Source organism: Atractosteus spatula, chromosome 9 (assembly GCF_055471065.1).
Source record: "Atractosteus spatula isolate fAtrSpa1 chromosome 9, fAtrSpa1.hap1, whole genome shotgun sequence".
Classification (NCBI taxonomy): Eukaryota; Metazoa; Chordata; class Actinopteri; order Semionotiformes; family Lepisosteidae; genus Atractosteus; species Atractosteus spatula.
Genome location: NC_142714.1, coordinates 50,009,701 through 50,028,313, shown reverse-complemented (window position 1 = coordinate 50,028,313; position 18,613 = coordinate 50,009,701). Strand labels below are relative to the sequence as shown.

The 18,613-nt window shown below is 45.4% G+C and overlaps 1 protein-coding gene across 14 annotated transcripts in view; it reads left to right on the top strand.

The window, feature by feature from the left end:
- Positions 1-15,542, top strand: part of mbnl3 (muscleblind-like splicing regulator 3) — a 47,468-nt gene extending 31,926 nt beyond the window's left edge. For 2 of the 14 annotated variants that reach the window (XM_088925659.1, XM_088925660.1), the window contains exons 4-11: positions 291-488; positions 2,219-2,458; positions 4,832-4,885; positions 6,935-7,085; positions 8,911-8,946; positions 11,967-12,061; positions 12,870-12,943; positions 14,278-15,542. In XM_088925659.1, coding sequence (XP_088781785.1) covers positions 291-488; positions 2,219-2,458; positions 4,832-4,885; positions 6,935-7,085; positions 8,911-8,946; positions 11,967-12,061; positions 12,870-12,926 — 831 coding nt within the window. In that variant the 3' untranslated portion in view covers positions 12,927-12,943; positions 14,278-15,542. The remainder of the gene's footprint in view (positions 1-290; positions 489-2,218; positions 2,459-4,831; positions 4,886-6,934; positions 7,086-8,910; positions 8,947-11,966; positions 12,062-12,869; positions 12,944-14,277) is intronic. The other 12 variants (XM_088925669.1, XM_088925670.1, XM_088925664.1 and 9 more) reach the window with 10 other exon arrangements.
- Positions 15,543-18,613: the final 3,071 nt, after the last annotated feature.

Below are 18,613 nucleotides of genomic sequence, written 5' to 3'. Positions count from 1 at the left end.
CAGGTTGCCGGGTTGCTTAACTAACCCTGAGTAAGAGGCTGCAAATAAAGGTTGGATGGTAAACCCCTGTGCTTGTTGCTTTCTTTTTTTAAGGCTTGTAGCCACTGCATCATCCTTTGTGCAGAGACTGGATGAATGCTAGCCAAAAGTGATCACAATAAGAGTGTTCCTTCTGTTTTTAGCAAAGGCTACAGACTGTATGTTGGATGTAAACTACGCAGCTCAGACATTCTGTGGCTCTTTCCATCTGGCTCACTGCCTGTTGTTTTTTTTTTTTTGTTCTTTTGCAGACCACGTTTGCTGTGACACCCTCCCTGGCCACCAGCCCCAGCATGGCCTTCAGCCCGTACCTGAGCCATATGAGCCCTGGGATGGGCCTGATGCCCGAGCTGCTGCCCAACACTCCCGTGCTGGTCTCGGGGAGCCCCACGGTCACCGTGGGGGGCAGCACGGCCGGACAGAAGCACCTGCGCACTGACAAGCTGGAGGTATTCCACACTGTCCTCCTCCCCCTCTCTCTGGCCCTGCTCTCCCGCGCCATTCCATCCTGTTCGCTCTTCCTCTCTCAGCAATTATCGCTGTCACTCCCAGCCGTCACCCTTTTCACAGTGTGAGGCTCCAGGCTGCGCACATGTGTTTCTCACTCTCACACGCCCCTGTCTCGCTGCAGACTTGTCTTTTCACTGCAGTTCGTTCTGTGTGCGCTGATGCTCCAGGCACCGCATAGACATCCATCTTCCATCTGTTGGTGGGGGGTCACAGCAGATAAAGCAATTAAAAGCATATAGTTAAAATAAAACATCTAAAATGTAACTTAGCAATATTAAAAAAAGATACTGTGTCAGTACTTGCATGCAAAAAATGATCTCGGAATTCAATGCATTATTAATTGATTCTGTAATAAATTAAATAGCCTCTCTTACATTGCTGTCTCTCTGGAATCCATCTTTTTTTTCCTTTTTCCTTTATTTTTCTTAACCTTTTTGTCATTTTTTGTCCTTTTTCTATTTATGCGCATGTGATCCAAAACAAAATTATCTAAAAAAAAATCCTTCTTTCAAAAAAATCCTTCTTTCAAAAATGAAGAAGAGTGTTTCTCAGCCTCGTGGTGGCTTTGAAATAACATTGCACTTGGTATGGAAGGGTACGGTACGTGTCCCCATCATGGGACAGCACTCGTCTCTTCCTGGCAGCAGGTGGCTCACCAGGGTGCTGTTTTTGCCTGAACCACTTTTGGGATGTGTAAAGAGCTTACATCACTTGATCTTGGTTAATACTTCCCCTGGGCACTGATGCATTTTTTTTCAGTTCTGAACGAGCATCCATTGGGACAGTGTGCTCCTGACATTGCAGTGGGCCTGAGAAAACACCTTGTGGTGGTTGTACTGTAAACTCAAGACAGTCCAATTTCGTTACTTACATGACTTTATTTTTGTGGCAAATCTTCTTTAATGCTTCACCGAGCTACAGTCTGGTAGCAAATTGGCACAGCTGCTTTCTTTTGTTGGTTTTTCATTGGGGAAAGTAGTTCTCTTCAGGTACCCTGTGTGGTGTGCATTCATAACCTTTGTGTGGAAAATAGCCCCTGCTTTTTAAAGCCTTCAGCAACATGTACTAAACACTGGTGATAAATGCTCAGAAGCATATCTGTGTTGCTGTGGAGTGATTTGGACCCTGCATGTGTATTTTGAATCCTGCATACACGTGTTTCGGCCCTTGCGTGCATGTGGTCTGTGTGTGCTTAGGGCAGTGTGTGTCCACACTTGTGTTTCGGGCCTTGTGTGTACCTGCATCTGTGCGTGTGTGTTTCGGGCCACGCAGTGCACGCGTGTGTGTTTTGGGCCTTCCGTGCGTGCGCACATGTGTGTTTTGGGCTTTGTATGCGTGTGCATCTGTGCGTGTGTGCTTCGGGCCTTGCGTGCAAGTGGTCTATGTGTGTGCTTCGGGCCTTGCGTGCAAGTGGTCTATGTGTGTGCTTAGGGCCTTGTGTGTCCACAAGTGTTTTTCGGGCCTTGTGTGTACCTGCATCTGTGCGTGTGTGATTCGGGCCACACAATGCACGCGTGTGTGTTGTGGGCCTTCTGTGCGTGCGTGCATGTGTGTTTTGGGCTTGTGTGTGTGTGTGTGTGTGCTTTCGGCCTTGCGTGCATGTGCGTGTGTGTGTATTGGACCCTGTGGTGCTCTGTCTCCATGCTGACCGCACCTGCTGCCACCGCAGGTGTGCCGGGAGTTTCAGCGAGGGAACTGCACGCGGGGCGAGAATGACTGCCGCTACGCCCACCCCATCGAGGCCGCCATGATCGACGGCAGCGAGAACTCGGTCACCGTCTGCATGGACTACATCAAGGGCCGCTGCTCCCGCGAGAAGTGCAAGTACTTCCACCCCCCCGCCCACCTGCAGGCCAAGATCAAGGCCGCGCAGCACCAGGCCAGCCAGACCGCTGCCGCTGCCGCCATGGTGAGAGCCTCCCCAAGCCCTGGTGCCGCGGCCCGGCAAAGGGAGGGGTTACAGCTTCTCCTGTGCCAGCTGTACCCACTTTACCAGTGAAAGCACCCCCCCCCCACACACACACACACAGACTTCAAATAGATCGTTTCTCCCCTCTTTCACTCTCCCTCTTCTATTGTCTTTGTTGTTGTTTTTTTTATTTCGTTGTCAACTTCCTGTTTTGCAGAGGCCCCTTCCTGTCTTGGGCATCTCTCTTTCCAAGACAGGTTGACACTGGTGTTTATCTTTTTTTTTCGTCCTTTAAGGATAGTAAAAAAAAAAAAAAGAGGGTATTTAAGTGCAGCTGAGAGCTGCGCAGGTTGTGTAGCTGGGGTAGTCAGGGCGATCTGAGAATTTTTCTAACATCAGTTGTGCTTGTGTTTGGCTGGAAAAAGAGCTGCGAGGTTGTATCTGCAAGCCGCAGCGTTTTTTGTACGTAAGCTCAGCCCCTCGCTTTCGACACTTCTCCACTGGGAAATGTGATAGTCCTCTTTCTCTTGTGTATAAAGCCCCAGTGGCATTGCCAGCTAATGTTGGGGGGGAAAAAAAGAGTCGCTGCTGCTGCTGCTGCCTTCTCCAGCTCCTTGCCTCCAGACTCTTCCATTCTGAGACGTGTGACTCTGACCAGCCTGCTCGTGTGACAGTGCTGCACGTCTCCAGTCCTCAGGGGGCCACAATCCAGGATACATGACCAATGTTTTGATAATAAATAAATCTCCCAGGTGGTTTGGAAGCGCAGGCCGATAGGGGGGGAGAGGGGGTGGTCATAGCTCTGTCACGTTTACATTTTGTCCCATTTAAAGAAAATGAGAAATATTCAGTGACGGTTGTACACCACTGACCCTGGACTCTTCCCGTTGATGTCTGGCACTGTCATCCTTCTCAGGAGAAACCCTAGAGGCTCGATAAGGAAGGACGCCTGACTGGGGCAATGCTGTGAGCCACAGGTTGTCAGCAAAATAACAAATGCCATTCCTGCTGGTGGTGTCATGTCTTATTAGCGATCCCCGTCAGATATTACAGCCAATTAGGTCCCATTGTCTTTTCTGAAGTGCATGATGTTAATTATTAATCTGCGATTTGCCAGCGTCTTTTTTTTGCAGTTTGTTTTTTTTTTCTTTCCAAATCTTCTGCATTCTGGCTTTTATAAAGCATGTTAAATAATACATAAGGTCCTGGAAGGGCTGTGCGAGGGCTTTGTCTGCCCTGCGATTCTTAAATAACGGCAGATCTCTGACGTTGCAGTGTCACACCATCCGCAGTGTTGTCGCAGGATGTGAGAAATTAGGCCTAGCAAGGGAAGGCGTGGGGCTTGATACCACAAATGGGTGGCAGTGATGCTACCTCATGCATTAATCAGGCAGAGTGAAGTGGAGGTAGACATCCTTCTGTAGTGTTACACTGGGCAACAGATGAGGCTTTTCGTCTCCTTTCAGTCGGATAAACATCTCCTATAGCTGGAAAATGTTAAACAATAATCAGCTGGAATTAATTATGTTTTTTGCTGATTATTGTAGTATAGAAGCTGTTATTGGACTGCTTGCGTTCCATACGGCGGCAGTCTACCGAACATGGAAGTGTTTGTGTCTGCTTTTTTCTGAGTAAAGAAAAGTTTACAAAGGTTACAAACAACAGAAGGCCATTGAGAGTGTTTGGTTCAATAGTGTTACTTTATAGAAACATTACCAACAGGTTTAGAAATGTAAGTTGTTTTCTGCACCCAAGAATGCTGTATTTAACACAAATATTTCTTATGTTGAGGAGCTACATTTAGCTGGAATTTCTAGACATGGCACAGTCTGTTTTCCTGCTCACTTCAAAGCAGAGACCCTACTGAAATGCTTGTTGTCAGCTGGAGCCAGTGTACATAAGTATTTCATTCCCTGGTCGTTTCTTCAGATCTTACACGAATGCACTTTTTTTCTAGTTTCGTTCTCGGTTCCAAAAATGAGCAAGAGGTGTTTGGGTTAAAAGAGAATAACATGTGGGATTTTGAAATTAAACAAAGCCATTAATCGTGACACTCCACAGCGCTGCCAATCCTCTGGTTTGCTCTAATGGCTGTATTTACCTGCCTTCCTTCAGGGTTTCTCCCTGGGGGTTTGCTTACTCATCATGCTGTAATTTATTTTGATTTGATTTTGTTTTGTTTAAAATAGTAACCACCTTCATGTTGTTTAATACATTTTTGTGTTTTTTCCCCCCCTCCCTCCTTCCTTGTCCTCTTCACCTCCCCCACAATGCATTGCTCTCCCTCCGACGCACCTCTGCTTGCTGTTTCTGTTAATATGCTTGAACCCCATTGGCTCATTGCCATCATGTGCTCGCTGCCTGCTAACCCAGACCCAGCCAGCTGCTCGACCCCTGAAGCGAACCCTGCAGCCGACCTATGACCTGGTACTTTGACCTTTCACCTTCTTGCTTTGCATGTATCTGTGTGTAGTTTGCATACCAGGCTCATTGTGTGTTGTGACCTATTTATTGCCATCTCACCCTGTTAGGACACTGCTTGTTTTTCCCCAGAATCCTTTGTAGTTGTTGCCATAGTTGATATCCCATCTTTTTAAGCTTGCCAAGATATTTTGGACTCATGAAAGAAATATACAGTGTATACTCTTTTTCTAATAATTGTTTTTGAAGAAATCATCCATAAAAGATTTCCAAAAGATTTCAAAGTGTTACTTAAATATAAATAATGTAATAACATAGGTGAAACTGAAATCCCCATTGACTCATCTGGCCTGTTTAGTTGCTAGTAGCTAATTGTTCTGAGGATCTCATGCAGTTATTTCTTAAACGAACCCAGGTATTAGCTGGTCTGGTAGCTGCTTTCACTCCCCTACAACTGTTAAAAAAACAATGCCTCTTTAAAGCAGCCACTGACCATCTGACCTAACCTGTTTCCAAAGCTTAATTAGGGTCTGATTTTATTTCCTAAAACGGTTGTTTTTTTCATATCCTGATAGATACAGCCAGAGTGGATGCGGTTTTATTTTTTGTATTATTTTTTTCCATTTTTGTAGTTGAAATCAAATGGTTAGTGTGAACTTTCGAGCTCAGATATAAATTCGCAAGCAAACATTTTCAAGGAGAAACATTTATTATGTTTGGTATTGTCTGTTCTTACTAGACTGCTAGCAGCCAGGAGCTACAGGTGAAAATTTCAGACCTGTGTTGCAAGTGGTTTAGATGAGACATTATGATTAATATTTTTGCATGGAAAAAATGTTTTATAATATTTTTCTAGTGAATCCTAGTTGACGAAGTATCTGAAAACATTTAACATTTAACATTTAAGTGTTCCACCAACAGGTGTGAAGCGAAAAGGCCTCTTCCTCTTTCGATTAAGCATTTTAATGAGGGAGCTTGTTTACAGCCTTAGTCTGTGCACACAACTCCCTCCTGTGGGCTTAGACGCTTAGGACTTCCAGTACTTTTTCACCAGCTGACTTTCAGCTGTTGTATTAGATATGACTGCTAAAAGGCCTGGGGCCTTGTTATTCTTGTGAGCAGTTTCATTTGTTACAGATTGAGCTGAAGGGTGTGTTCACATACCCTCCAAGGAGAAAGCCAGGCCAGCGAAAGAAAGTCATTGCAAGGCTGAAAACACAGCCTCAATTTATTCTGAAATATATTTAAATTATATGTAAGAGAAAGAAGAATTACAAGGAATCTGTTAAGTGTTTCTTGCAAGGTAATCATTTTGGGCTGTTAAAATATGAATTTCCTACATGCCAGATTAATTTTCTCTCAATGACAGTAAAATATGGGCTCTTCCATATGTTACCTAGAGCAATATTTGTTCCTGAAATGTCTAGTATATTCGATTCTTTGTTAAATGACTTTTCAAAGGACCTGCACTGCTTGAGACTTGCTTTTAGATGTTGATACTTGCAAGTTTGGAGTAGCTTAAATATTTTTAGCCTTTCCTAAAACGTATCATATGTGTCATGAGTAATTTGCACCTATTTTTAATGAATGTTCTGGGGAGCTTAAGCAAAGACATCTTGTTGGTACTTATTTCTAGCTTTTAAGAAGGCTAAATAGTAGGGAAACAGTCACTAAACAGTCTTTCGGTTTTACACTGTCCAGATTGTAGCTGCAATGAGTAAGTTATGCTTCTGCTCTGCAGTTACATAAGATGTTAGCACCAGCTGTTGTATTAGCTACATTACAGACACAAATTCCATGTGCTTCCACAAAGAGCAGTCATAAGTCTACAATGGTACTTTGCTAATTTAACCTGGGCCATACGGTAGGCCTCCTGTATTGGGAACAACCTCCTATAAGTAAAGTTTAAAGCGATTGGTCACATCCCGATAATTTGCCGTTCCGAGTGGCACTGTGGCTGTGCTGTAACCCTGTGTCCGTGTCTGTGTGGAGTTAGCTGGCCTGTCTCTCACTTCTCTGCCTCTCACAGCTGGCTCTGTCTCCCCCCGCCCACAGGCCCTGCCCCCCGGGGCCCTCCAGCCAATACCAAAGAGGCCGGCGCTCGAGAAAACCAACGGTGCCACCACTGTCTTCAACCCCAGCATGTTCCATTACCAGCAGGCTCTGGCCAACATGCAGCTGCAGCAGCCAGCCTTCATCCCCACAGGTGAGTGAGGAGCAGGGAGCCCCGCGCCGCACCAAATCCTGCTCGCCTCCGAATCCCTCCGTCTTCCTGCATCCCCGCTTTCCCTGGCTCCTCCTTCATTGCCCGCCAGACAGGGAGCACTGGCCACCCGATTTCCCCTCTTTTCGTTTTTAGTTGTCGTAGACCGCGTTAAACAGGGATGCCAAACTCTGTCCCAGGAGAGAGCCTACAGTGCCTCCGAGCTTCTGTTCCGTTTGCGCTCTCGTTTGCCTAAGCTGTCCGATGTCCCGCAGTTCAGGTCAATCTTGAAAATCGGGATCATCTGATCTGAATCTCCCAATATTTTTTTTTAACCAAATAAAAAATACCCTCTGCATGCCTTACTGATTAGCTTGGTCATTTAATCTAGAGCTCACGATTGAGTTTGAAGACCCTGATCAAATGAAAGAACCGCGGTCTGGACTAAACATGCATTAGTACACTGTTTTCATTTCAATATCCCATCATAGGGATATTGGCCCTACAGGCTGCTGATAGGCACAGTATGTTGCAATACATGTTTTGTTGAGTTTGTTGCTAGTGTGCAGCTTGTGTTTTCTTCATAGTAACAGTGTTTTGCATGAACGGAATGTTGTTTGGATATGGGTTTTTCAGCCTAAAAGTTTCTAAATGACTGGGATTTTATATAGCTTCACTGAATCACTGCTGAAAACATCCATCTTGTAAAGAGGGTGCTGTCAGTTTCACGTACGCTATAGAGCTTCTTGCTAAACCAGTTCAGTATTAAGACAGTATTTCCCATCTTCCTGCTGCAGTTAAACTGCTCAAGAATAATTTGCTGAAAATAATCAGCAAATCCACAAGAATTCAAGAATTAATAGAAGTATAAAATATTTGATAGTACAGTCATTCTGTACTTGGTAAGATTTAGACTTCCTGAGGTCTTTAGATTTAGATGGAGTGTCAAGAGCAAAGAGTGTCCTGAATGCTGTACACAGAGGCTTGAGTGAAGGGAAGTCATCTAGACAGACTGTACTAGGAGCTCGTATTCACTGGCTCTGCAGCCTAGTTTGTAAACTTGAGCTTATGCCCTTCCCGGAAAAAGGAGCAGGTAGGTACGGTGTTGGGATGCAGGGTAATCTGGGAAAGAGACAGTATCACTGAGTAACATTGTCTGATCTAGAAATCACACTCTCTGCATGCACTCTGGGTATGGTCTGACCTTCATCTGGCTGCTGTCATAGAAATGGTATGCAGGGACACGGACCCCTAGCACTGCCACACTGATGATGATGATGATGGGTTGCTTGCTCACTTTAATTTTAAACACGCTGAAAATGCTGGAAGTGAAGACTTAGCTGAATGCCGAATTAGCTGAATTTCTCTGTATTTCTGTACGGGTGATGTAACAGTATGTTTTTTACCTGTGCATTATGATCTCTTTAGTTTAAAAATGATTCCCCTTTTATTGAAATGAGCTGTCCCAAGGGAATGTGCAGATGCTAAAAAACAGACGTACGTGCTCCATACGTCTAACTGCGTCACCCCTTTTGCCGCAGCCGTGGGGTGAACGCAGATGTACGAGACCTTCACAGTCTGCCGTAGCTGTTCTTTAATCCAGCCACCCAGAGCCTGAGCACGTGTAGCTAACAGACCCCAGAGCAGCCGTGACTGAAGACCGGTCTGTGCCTTTGACAGCAGCCTTTAGACTCTGTGTTCTTGTTTGGGGGGGGGGGGTTGTATTGTTGTTGCTTACACTACTTTAGACTCACTAACCAATATGTTTTTTTTTTGTTTTTTGTCCTTTTGAAATCCATCTTTCCCGCCTTACTGCATGATGTTGCAGGCTCTGTTCTGTGCATGACTCCCACTGGAGGCGTTGGTAGGTTCCCTTCTTCAAAGTCTCCAGCAGAGATCGCTGGGCTGTAGCTGGGTGCAGAGGTGGCGAGAGGCTGTTGCTTGCTCATAGCTGGGGCCAGGTCTAGGTAAAGTGTTATGCAGAATGCAGTCCATTACATTGCAGAGTATAGATGGAGCCAGGGTTTCAGTTACTCTGATCACTGCTGATAATCGGGACCTTGCTTTTATGGATAACTCCGCAGGAATGGATTAAAATGTATCTTGGAACACCTGTAAATCCTGAGGGACATCATCAATTTTCTAAAAAACTACATAGTGAAAATTCAGAACAGAACACAGCTTACTGTTCGTTCCAGTAGGATAAATAAAAAAATCCTCACAAAACCAAATGATACCGAGCAGTAGTTACAGCAATGCCCAGCTGTAGAAGCCCTACAGCTCAGCATGGCCCAGATACAGTCCTGCCGATCCTCTGTCTGTCTTTGCACACTTGTACAGTGCACCTCGTGCCCTGTGTGTGTGCTACTGAGTGTGTATTGCTCTGTGTGCCTGTGTAGGGGATGGGCCTGGTGTGCATACTGCTAGCCATCACGTGATCGCCTCCTGATTCACATGTACAGTGGACAAAACAGTCTTCCTCAACTGCTGCCTGACAGAGGCGTTCCTGTTCTTGCTGCAGTTTGGCACTGCCTTAAAAATCATGTCCTCTCGATCCTCCTTTCAGAGCTCAGCTTGTGGGGGGGAAAAACCCTCCCACATGTCCCTTTCTCGGGGGGGAATTAGCAAGGAGACGGAGGTCTTTCACAAGGGAACTAACACCCTCTCTCTTTATTCAAACACACTCGCAGCCACCAGCAAGAATGTGCACAAATTTGTGTAACGAATTCTGCCCCTCAAGTTAAACAGCTTAGACGAACACGAGCGTGTGTGTGCTGCAGCTTGAAGGTTTCAAAACTTAACGCTTGAGAACAGTTAAAGATTGGTCCTGTGCAAATCAGATCACACAAGGACGTCTTTGAGGCCTATAATGTGCCACAGTGGGCTTTGTGGAATTCAGCTTTCAGTTTGTTTTGGCCTGGTCCTTGCAGTGCCTTGTGCTTGAATGGCTCCTCAGGGTGTGTTTGCAGGAAGGAAGACTTGGTGTGTAGGCTGTATTGCTCCCCTCCCCCCCCCCCACCTCAGCCTAGGGCTACTCAGATCCTCAGATCCCCCAGTGCAGTGAGCGCCACAGGCAGAGGTGGGACTGGAGCCGCCCCAGCCGCTCCCTGTCAGTGCCGGGGTTAACTGGTGAGGGGCAACTCGAGGTCCGTCTTCCCCACACCTCCACCATCCGTAGGCATTTCTGACTGCGCGCCAGGTTCTCTGTTTGCACTGTCGGCAGGCAACAGAGGAGCCCCACCCCACCCCACTAAAAAAACCCACCGGTCGGCAGTACTCCCTCAAGCAGAGGGGGCTGCCGGGTTGCCCTATCTGGGCTCGGAATGAGGCTTGTCCCCTTACGGGCAAAGTCAGCCAGGGGGCAAGGAAAGGAAAAAAAAAAGAAGTAGCCATTTCAGTGCTGACAGCAGTGGCCTCTGGGAGTGTTTCAGTTTCCCCAGCCAGCCCGTAAATGTTTCGAGAGCTGAGAGCAGTTCTCTCAGTGCCACCACGGGCCCTGCCCGACTGTGCAGACGATTGTCTGTTGTGTAGACACTGTGTGGGCGTGCCATGCATGGTCTCACCCCATTGTGCCATGTGCTTTATAAACGCCTCATACAAAACCCCGAGCTGAGTCTGAATTAAGAGAGGTGGAACGTCTAGTCTGTCCCGAGCCAAGGCTGCTGTAAGGTGTGGTGTGTGATGTGTGTCCGGGGAGGTATGTTGCTACTGGTGGGGGTATTTTTAAGATGGGCATAAACCTCTGTGGGCAAAACATTACAGAGGGAATGGCCATTGTATCGTATAGACAGAGGGTAGTGATGTTGTAATGTAAGGGACATTTGCGAGATGAACTACAAATTAAGGCGGGGTCTTCCCGTGCTGGTTAAGAGAGTTTCTGTGAGATGAAGCAGATTGGGTCATAACTGTTCTATTTAAAAAATATGAATATTGTATCATCAAGGGCCATCAATGTAATTATTACATATTTTAACTTGCCAAGTTTCATTTGAGAAGTTTATGATGCTAACCAGTGTTCAAATTTCTCCACATAGATCATTTATTTTTTTTATAAAAAGAAATTCCCGGATATACTCCTTTTGCATTCAAAGCCAAAAGAAAGCTGTTTTGATAACGCAAAAGACTTGTGGAGGCAGAAGGGCACTGCTCATATGCTGTATGTACTAATGGAGCGAACAATGAAGTGCCCATAACGCTCATCATGAGAAATGAGACCTGGATGTCCTCTTCAGAAACTTCAACCAGCATCAGAGACCCTGGCCGACAGGCGACGGTCAGCGTCCAGTGGCTCGTGATCAGCTGACCTCGACCACAGTCTGTAACATCAGTCTAGTCCAAGGGCTGCCAACACGCACTGTCTGGGGCCTCAGAGAGGAACAGTGTGTTTGTTAACTAGCCTCCTTTCCTTACAAAACCTTCATCCCCCCTCAGCCAGGATGATGGCTTTATCTGTCCGTGTTTTTGTGATACAAAACGACATTATTTTCCCCTTTTTTTAGTTATGTTTTTAATTCCTACATTCGGTTATTTTGGGATTTTGCAACCATCCAAACAAAACTAAATACCTAACTTTCAGATGTACATCATTATTGTGTGCTAATGTACTAAATGGTTTCAGTTCCTTTCTTATTATGATTGTAATCCGCTTTTCCCTTTTTTCTCTTTGTGTTTTTTTTTTGCCTTTTTTATTTTGGTGGCTCTGTTCTGTTTGGTTTTTATTTTCATTTTGCATGCCTGTGCCCTCGTTAAACCATCATGGCGGTGTCACATGACTTGTCGCTGCGAATCCTGCCACGCCTCCTCCTCCCGCACCCCACGCGTTGCCATGGTTACCATAACGCTCCACCCCTCCTGTCTCTCGCTCCCATGGTTCCCTTCTGAAAGTTCCCATGATGCACGGTGCTACGCCTTCCACTGTTACGTCGGCAACAACACCTGTCACGAGTGTCCCTTTCGCTGACACTGCTGCAGCCAATCAGGTTTGCCCTTTCATATGGCTTTGTTAGCGTAGAGCATTGTCTGTCTGTCTGTCCTGTCTGCTGTGTTGGGTGCTGTCAGAAAGGTAGAAGCAGCAGGCGCTTCTTTACATCCAAGGTGAAATGAAAGCCATTAAGACTCGGCAGTGCCTCCTCGGTGTTTCTGCTATTTTAATTCGGACTCCCTTCTGTCTAATAATTCACCAGTTAACTTGCACAAAATTGAACACGTGGAAATTCTTGACTACCGATGATATGGTTTCACTGCAAAGCTTATTCTTGTGGAGGTTTCCCTCATCTCATGCCTGTATTATAGCATATGTGACAGTGAAAGCGACTCTTTCTTGTTTTCAAGATTTTGTGATTCCGGCATTAGGTCTCTTAAACTGCCATCTCTCTCAAGCTGAGATGCCTCGCTTGCAGGATGCTCAGGTTTCCTAGACCACATGCAGTACCACTTCATGCCTGCTAGGTGTCGCTGTTGCGTTGCTGCTCTCCCACTATTTTAACGGAGATAGTGGAAGTGACTGGTCTGTGGTATTTCAATCAGTGCCTTCACTCCATCTCCAAGAAGCGCTTGCTGAAGTTACCATTGTTTGCTCGTGTGGAAGAAACTGAAGTACATGTGTTCTTATGAATGCAATGTAATGAAAAAGTAACTTAATAATAGAACAATGTGATTGAAATTAGTATTTTATCTTGATGTTTGAATGCCTTATTCTTGTCTATTTACACTAAGCATTGCCATTGTATATCTTAAAATTATTTCTTTAGAGAACCTCATTTTAATATGAAGTCTTTCTCACTGTAGATTTCCCAATTATCTGTAGATGAACTGAATAGCAACATGTTTGTTTCACAGATGTAACCATTGCCAATAGAACAGTAAGTTATATTTTATATCAATAATAAATTGTTGAATTGGAGTGTATTCCCTGCAAGGCTGTCTCATGACAGGGCTGTGATGTCTTGGTCTGTATTAGCTCAGGGACCGATTGTAAATTCAAGCGGAAAAGCCAGATTTAAAAATGACCTAATCAGCAACAAAAGAAACATGCATCAAATTTCTTTTTCGTTTTAATGAGATTTGGATGAAAACACGATTTGTAACTTTTACATTTAAATTTAACAGCTGAATCCGGATCTAAAAAAATCAACCGTCTTAATTAACAATTTCTTTGAGAAATTCAATTCAGCAGTGATTTGTTGTTCGGAAAGTGCGACCCCCAGTTTAATTATTTTATTCCGTTACTCTCCTCTCTATTTGCTGTTATATTTGGCTTCTCGCTTATACAGCAACACTCACTTGTCATTAGACTGCCGCCAAGAGAATCCCTCTGGGTGAAAATGTTACAACTGCTCCAACCTCAGAGATTATTCTGCCTGTGACTAGATTTGTTCCTGGAATGTGTTGCTTTGCTCTGCAAAGCGGGTATTTGGGGGGGGGCATGTGCTTTTTGAATTCCTTGCTATGATGTTTGACTCCCTTTTCCCCTTTGGAATGTTCTCGGCTTGCCTGCCCTTGCCTCGTCTCCTCTCCTGCAGACGTGTGGAGCAGGTGCCCCCTTTACAGACCTGCAGGAGCTGTGTCGGTCTCGGCACCTCCAGACACGCATAAGGAGTACATCTGTGGGCATGCATGTCTGACACGAGCATTGAGCACCAAAGCAACATTAAAAAAACAAAAACATTTCATCGTTGCGTACGACCGCGCAGTGCTCCGTCACTCTCTCAGTGGAATCTTAACTGTTCCACACTACTCGTGTGTTTTTGGATTTTCATTATGGCCCCTCTGGTATGAACACACAACATGTGCAGGAGGGGCATTAAACACGCAACAGTTGCTGTGGGTTCCAGTTCTCATTTCGTGCCATTTTAATGTCCTCCAATGTTGTAGTTGAGATTGAATGCCCCGTTGAGCATGAGAACGGTTCAAGATCTATGAAACGTGTCTCTTGGTAGTGATGTGCATGTGCCCCAAGACTGGCAGGGGCCCAAGCCTTGAGCAGTTCAAAGCATCATAGACGCAAACAGCCTGTCGGATTTAAACGGGATCACTGACTTTTCCTTTGTTTGAAACCCGCTTTCTGCACTGTCCCAGTCGCCCAGTGTCTAGCCGTAGCTCACAGTCAAGCTAGCCTTGTGTAAGATGCAAGAGCAATCTGGCCTGTACTCCGGAGGTCGCCTCGCCTAACCCCTGCCCCCCGGTGTCTTTCCAGTAGACCCCCCCGAGGTTCTGAGTGGCAGCGTGATGGACCTCCAGTGCGTTTCCATGGAAGCCCAGCCCAGCCCACTCCCCAAGCTCGTGCCAGTGGGCCCCACCGCCGTCTCCACAGTAAGCCTGATCCAGCCCTTATGTTAGCCGGAGCCGCCCACTGGTACGGTAGTGCAAACCCACCCTGTAGTCTCACCGCTGGGCAGACACGTTTCCCTCACCAAGCGGACCTGAATGTTAGCAAAGGAGGCCAGCGACAGAGGAGACGGGAAGACTGGACCTTGTACTGTGCGCAGAAAAGAAAGAGACTGTTGCTTTTTAAGAGCATGATTATACGTGGGTATTTTTTAAATCGTGCTGTAACTATTAGATTTGATTTTTTTTAAAAAAAGTGTTATTATGTTATGTTTACATTGAAAGTACGTTTTGTTTCATGGTAAAAAAATCCAAACATGTACAGGTATATATACTAGAGATAGGGCCGATGAGCATGGCCAATCCATTTGGTATTGAACTGATTGGACAGGGAAAAAAATGTAGATATATAGGATGCACAGGTGAATCACGAGGAGCACTTAGCACCTAAACAGCATATATTTCTTAGTGCCCACAGAGTTCATTTGAGATAGTCATCACCAAAAAGCTCCCAGTGATCAAGTCCAGCGTGCGTCTCACTACTGTCTCCTCAAGTGCTTTATCACTAGTGATGTGGGTGCAGGCGACCACCTGAGATCAACACCCCCTGCCCTGCTCTGGCGATCATTTCAGTGACACCGCGTCGTGAGTGGGGGTGGCTTCGGCAGGGGCCCTGTGCTGCTCGTGGGATGTCTGCGCTGGCCTGTTAATGAGCCGCCTGCCCCCCGTCGTGCTGCCGCAGGGCCTGGCCTGGGGGGGTGGGTGGAGGGAGTGGTGGTCCGGGAGGGGGCGATGCTTCGAGCTGGCCTTCTGACCAGAAGGGTGGCTTCTTGTCACCCGACCAGGGTTGTAGGAGTAAAAGCCCAGCCTTAACCACACGTGTGATTGGGTGCAGGTGATGGTCGAGGGTTTCTCTGCTGCGCAAACCGTATGTCTGTATATTCTTGCGTTGGGACTCGAAAGACGAGGACTTCTGCTCACTCGCTGCCTGCGTGTTGGTCTCGCACTCTCTCACATTCACTCGAGCACGTATTGCTGACGCACGGGTCCAGCTTGGTGTCTCATCTCTGGTTTATTATAGAACAAGGGTTCCCCTCACCTACCTATTAGAAGAAAAAGAAAAACAACAGAAAAGGAAAATGGCTTTGAAATAAAAAGGCATCATGCCTTTCGATTCTCACATGGATCAAAACACTTCTGCAGACAGCAGACCAGCTCCCTTCTGGTGCTGGACATGGAGAGAATCCCAAACTACGAAAAGGGTCCCGTTTGAGAAGAACGGTCCCACGAGTGATATTACGATTTTGTCGGCTTTCTCTTCGGCCCTTCTTCCTTCAGCACCAGTCACCGTTTAAACCCGTGGACACGAAACAATGTGGGGAAAGCACTGTACACGTTCTTTGAGTGTGCCAACACTCAAACACGTGCTGTTTGAGCAGAAGCCCTGATGTCGTGAGCCCATGCTTTTCAGCAGCTTGTTTTAGTGCCTGAGAAAGGAGTGACTTAAAGATAATACACAAAAACTGTTTCTTGTTGGTTATGGTGGAGGGTGGGAGGATCTGACACTCGCTGTCCCTTTGGACATATTCTGTACAGAAAGGAAGTTTTATTCGTATCTTTTTCCTGTTTTTCCCCACGGTGCTTTTTCAACATTTTTGGTAAACTGGGGGGGGGGGGGGGGGGGTTGTTGAGTTGTTAATCTTTTTAAGATGTCCAAAAAATTAAGAGAAAGAAATGTATAAATCTTCGGTAAAGCAGAAATTGCTGTGAAAACGCACCTCATGTTTCTGTCATTTTGGCTCAAGCTTCTGTATTGTATGATGAAACTTGATTTTGCCTTGGAGCTCTGAACAGTGACAGTTTTTTTTTAATCTCATTCTCGAACCTTAAATTGAAACTTAAATGAGGTGCGTGCAGAAAGTCTGCCTGACGTTGTTTTTGCAGTACAATCAGAGGGAGGGTGAAGATTTGTGTGTGTGTGCTGTACTGCTTGAGTGCTTTGGAGTGTTGATAATGCTGTAGAGGTGAGCTGTGTGACTGTGCAGCTCACCTGTAGGAAAACAGGGCTTAAATTATTTGGGATGGGTTTGCTTTTGTCCCCCTCAATGCCCGTCTTACCCTTTCTCCCTCAGGGATGTCCTGTGGGTTGGTAATGTTAATGGGAATAGGGGTGTTCAGGGTGGATCATCCGTCTCCTTACTGCTAGTCTTTAGACAGCTTGGGACTGGAGATCTGAGGCCAAATGAGAATCAGGGCAGAAAAAGAGCTCTGAAGTACAAAAATGAGGTGTCCTCACTTCAAGAGCAAAAAAATTAATTTAAAAGACATTACCTGAACTATCATCTTAAGGTCGCACTATTTTAATTGGTTGTGCAATCACTTGCTACACTTTCTTGTTCCTTTTGTTTTCTTTGGCTTTTTAATTATTAATTGTCTTCAATGTTATGAAGTCCTCCAGACTTTAAATTGGATCTTAATCTTTCGTGCGTTCTTTTGCTTTCAAAAGTCGCCCAATTGAGACGGCGACTCTAAATGGCCACCGCAGGCTGGCGCTGTGCAGGTCTGGCGAAGCCGGACTGGGTGGGAGTGTCCGGGGGGGGCTCAGCCGAGCAGAGCCGCAAGGCCAGAGAGCCGGGAAACTGTAAGCAGAGTCAGCCTGGGCTGAAACTCCCCACTCGTGTCACTGCTGTAGTCTGCTGTCAACTTTAATACCTCTGTACAAGACTTTCGCCCCTAGAACTTATTGCTTGAGTGTTTTTTTCAAGAGGCTCTAAACTGAAAGCCCAAAATAAAATATTTACGTGTCTATATACATAATAGCCTAATTATCAGGCTCCCTTTGCAGCTGCAGTTATAAATAAATCTTCCTGAGTTTTTTTTATTTTTTTGTATAGCAGTTAGTACAAGGTGTGTATAACAAGCCTTTCCCTGCTTTCTGAGGGGTATGACAGACGTTTTTTTTATCCTGGAAACGTTGTAACGTGGGCTGCATCGAAGTGAGGGAACTGCTTTAGTTTAGTAGCACTCCACTCTTATATGTTTGCAGCAAAGGTTGTGACACAGACAAACTGATCGGAAGAGCTTTTTGCAAGGCCCGTTAATACATCAGTACAGCAGACTCTTGGGCAGCCTCCACATTTCTCAGACCCCTGAGAGCCCTGGAGAGGGTGGTCTAAGATGGGATGTCCTGTTGACACCTGACAGCCAGGCCTCTGCTCGGTCCCTCCTGACGCAAACACAGCCAGCACCAGCTGCAATGCCTGCTCCTGCAAAGATAAAAGACATAAATATATTTAACAACGTATCAAGGAATTAAATATTTACTGAAACACTGTCCGAAGTGGACATTATTATTTTTGTAAATGTTTTTTTTTTAAGAAAGAAATCCGATTCTTACATTTCATGCTTTTGAGTTTAATTTATTTTTTGTTTTTTTTTGGACATTGGTATTAGTATTATTGTTGTTGTTGTTACCTTTCTTATTAATAGTCATTTTGTTGCTTTGATTGATCTCTTTCTTTCGGCCTTATGCAAACCATATATTCAAGCCATGCGGATCTGCAGGGCACGTTACAGCCAAGAGGGGATGGTGGTGACGATCCGTTTTTAATTTCCTCAGTGAGTGCATGTCTGTGATGGGAGGGATTACAGTTATTTTTTAAAAGTACTTGACAGTAGATCTGCCATTCTGTTACTGACAGTGTGCCACAAGATTATAGAAGGGAAGAATGCACATCTGATCAGAATAGTTCTGAAAAAAATAAGATTGAGTATTGATGTGGCAGCAAACATCCTTCTGCAAAGACCATTTTACTCTGTAATGTGACGTTAGTGCGTCTCGTTTGGGGAATGTGGGAACAGCTCAACAGCCAGCAGAGGAAAACCAATCCTGCGAATTGCCGGGATTAGACAGTACCCTTTTTATGATCGCATGTCCATTTTGGGTTGTGATTTTAAGTTTAAAAAAATCACTTCCGCTTCAACAGTTGAAACAGTTCTGTATTCTGGAGACAAGTACCCACAAAACTGGCGGTGAAATGCTCAGATCATCTGCTTTTGTAATTTCAAATGAGGAAACACTGCCTCCCAGTGAAGATTGGTACATCACGCAGCAATCCTCTTTCTTTCTTTCACAATTTTGCAGTTTATTGATTTTTTTTTAAGCAAAAAAAAAAATGTTGGTTTTCTTAAGGTAAGCTCTCCGG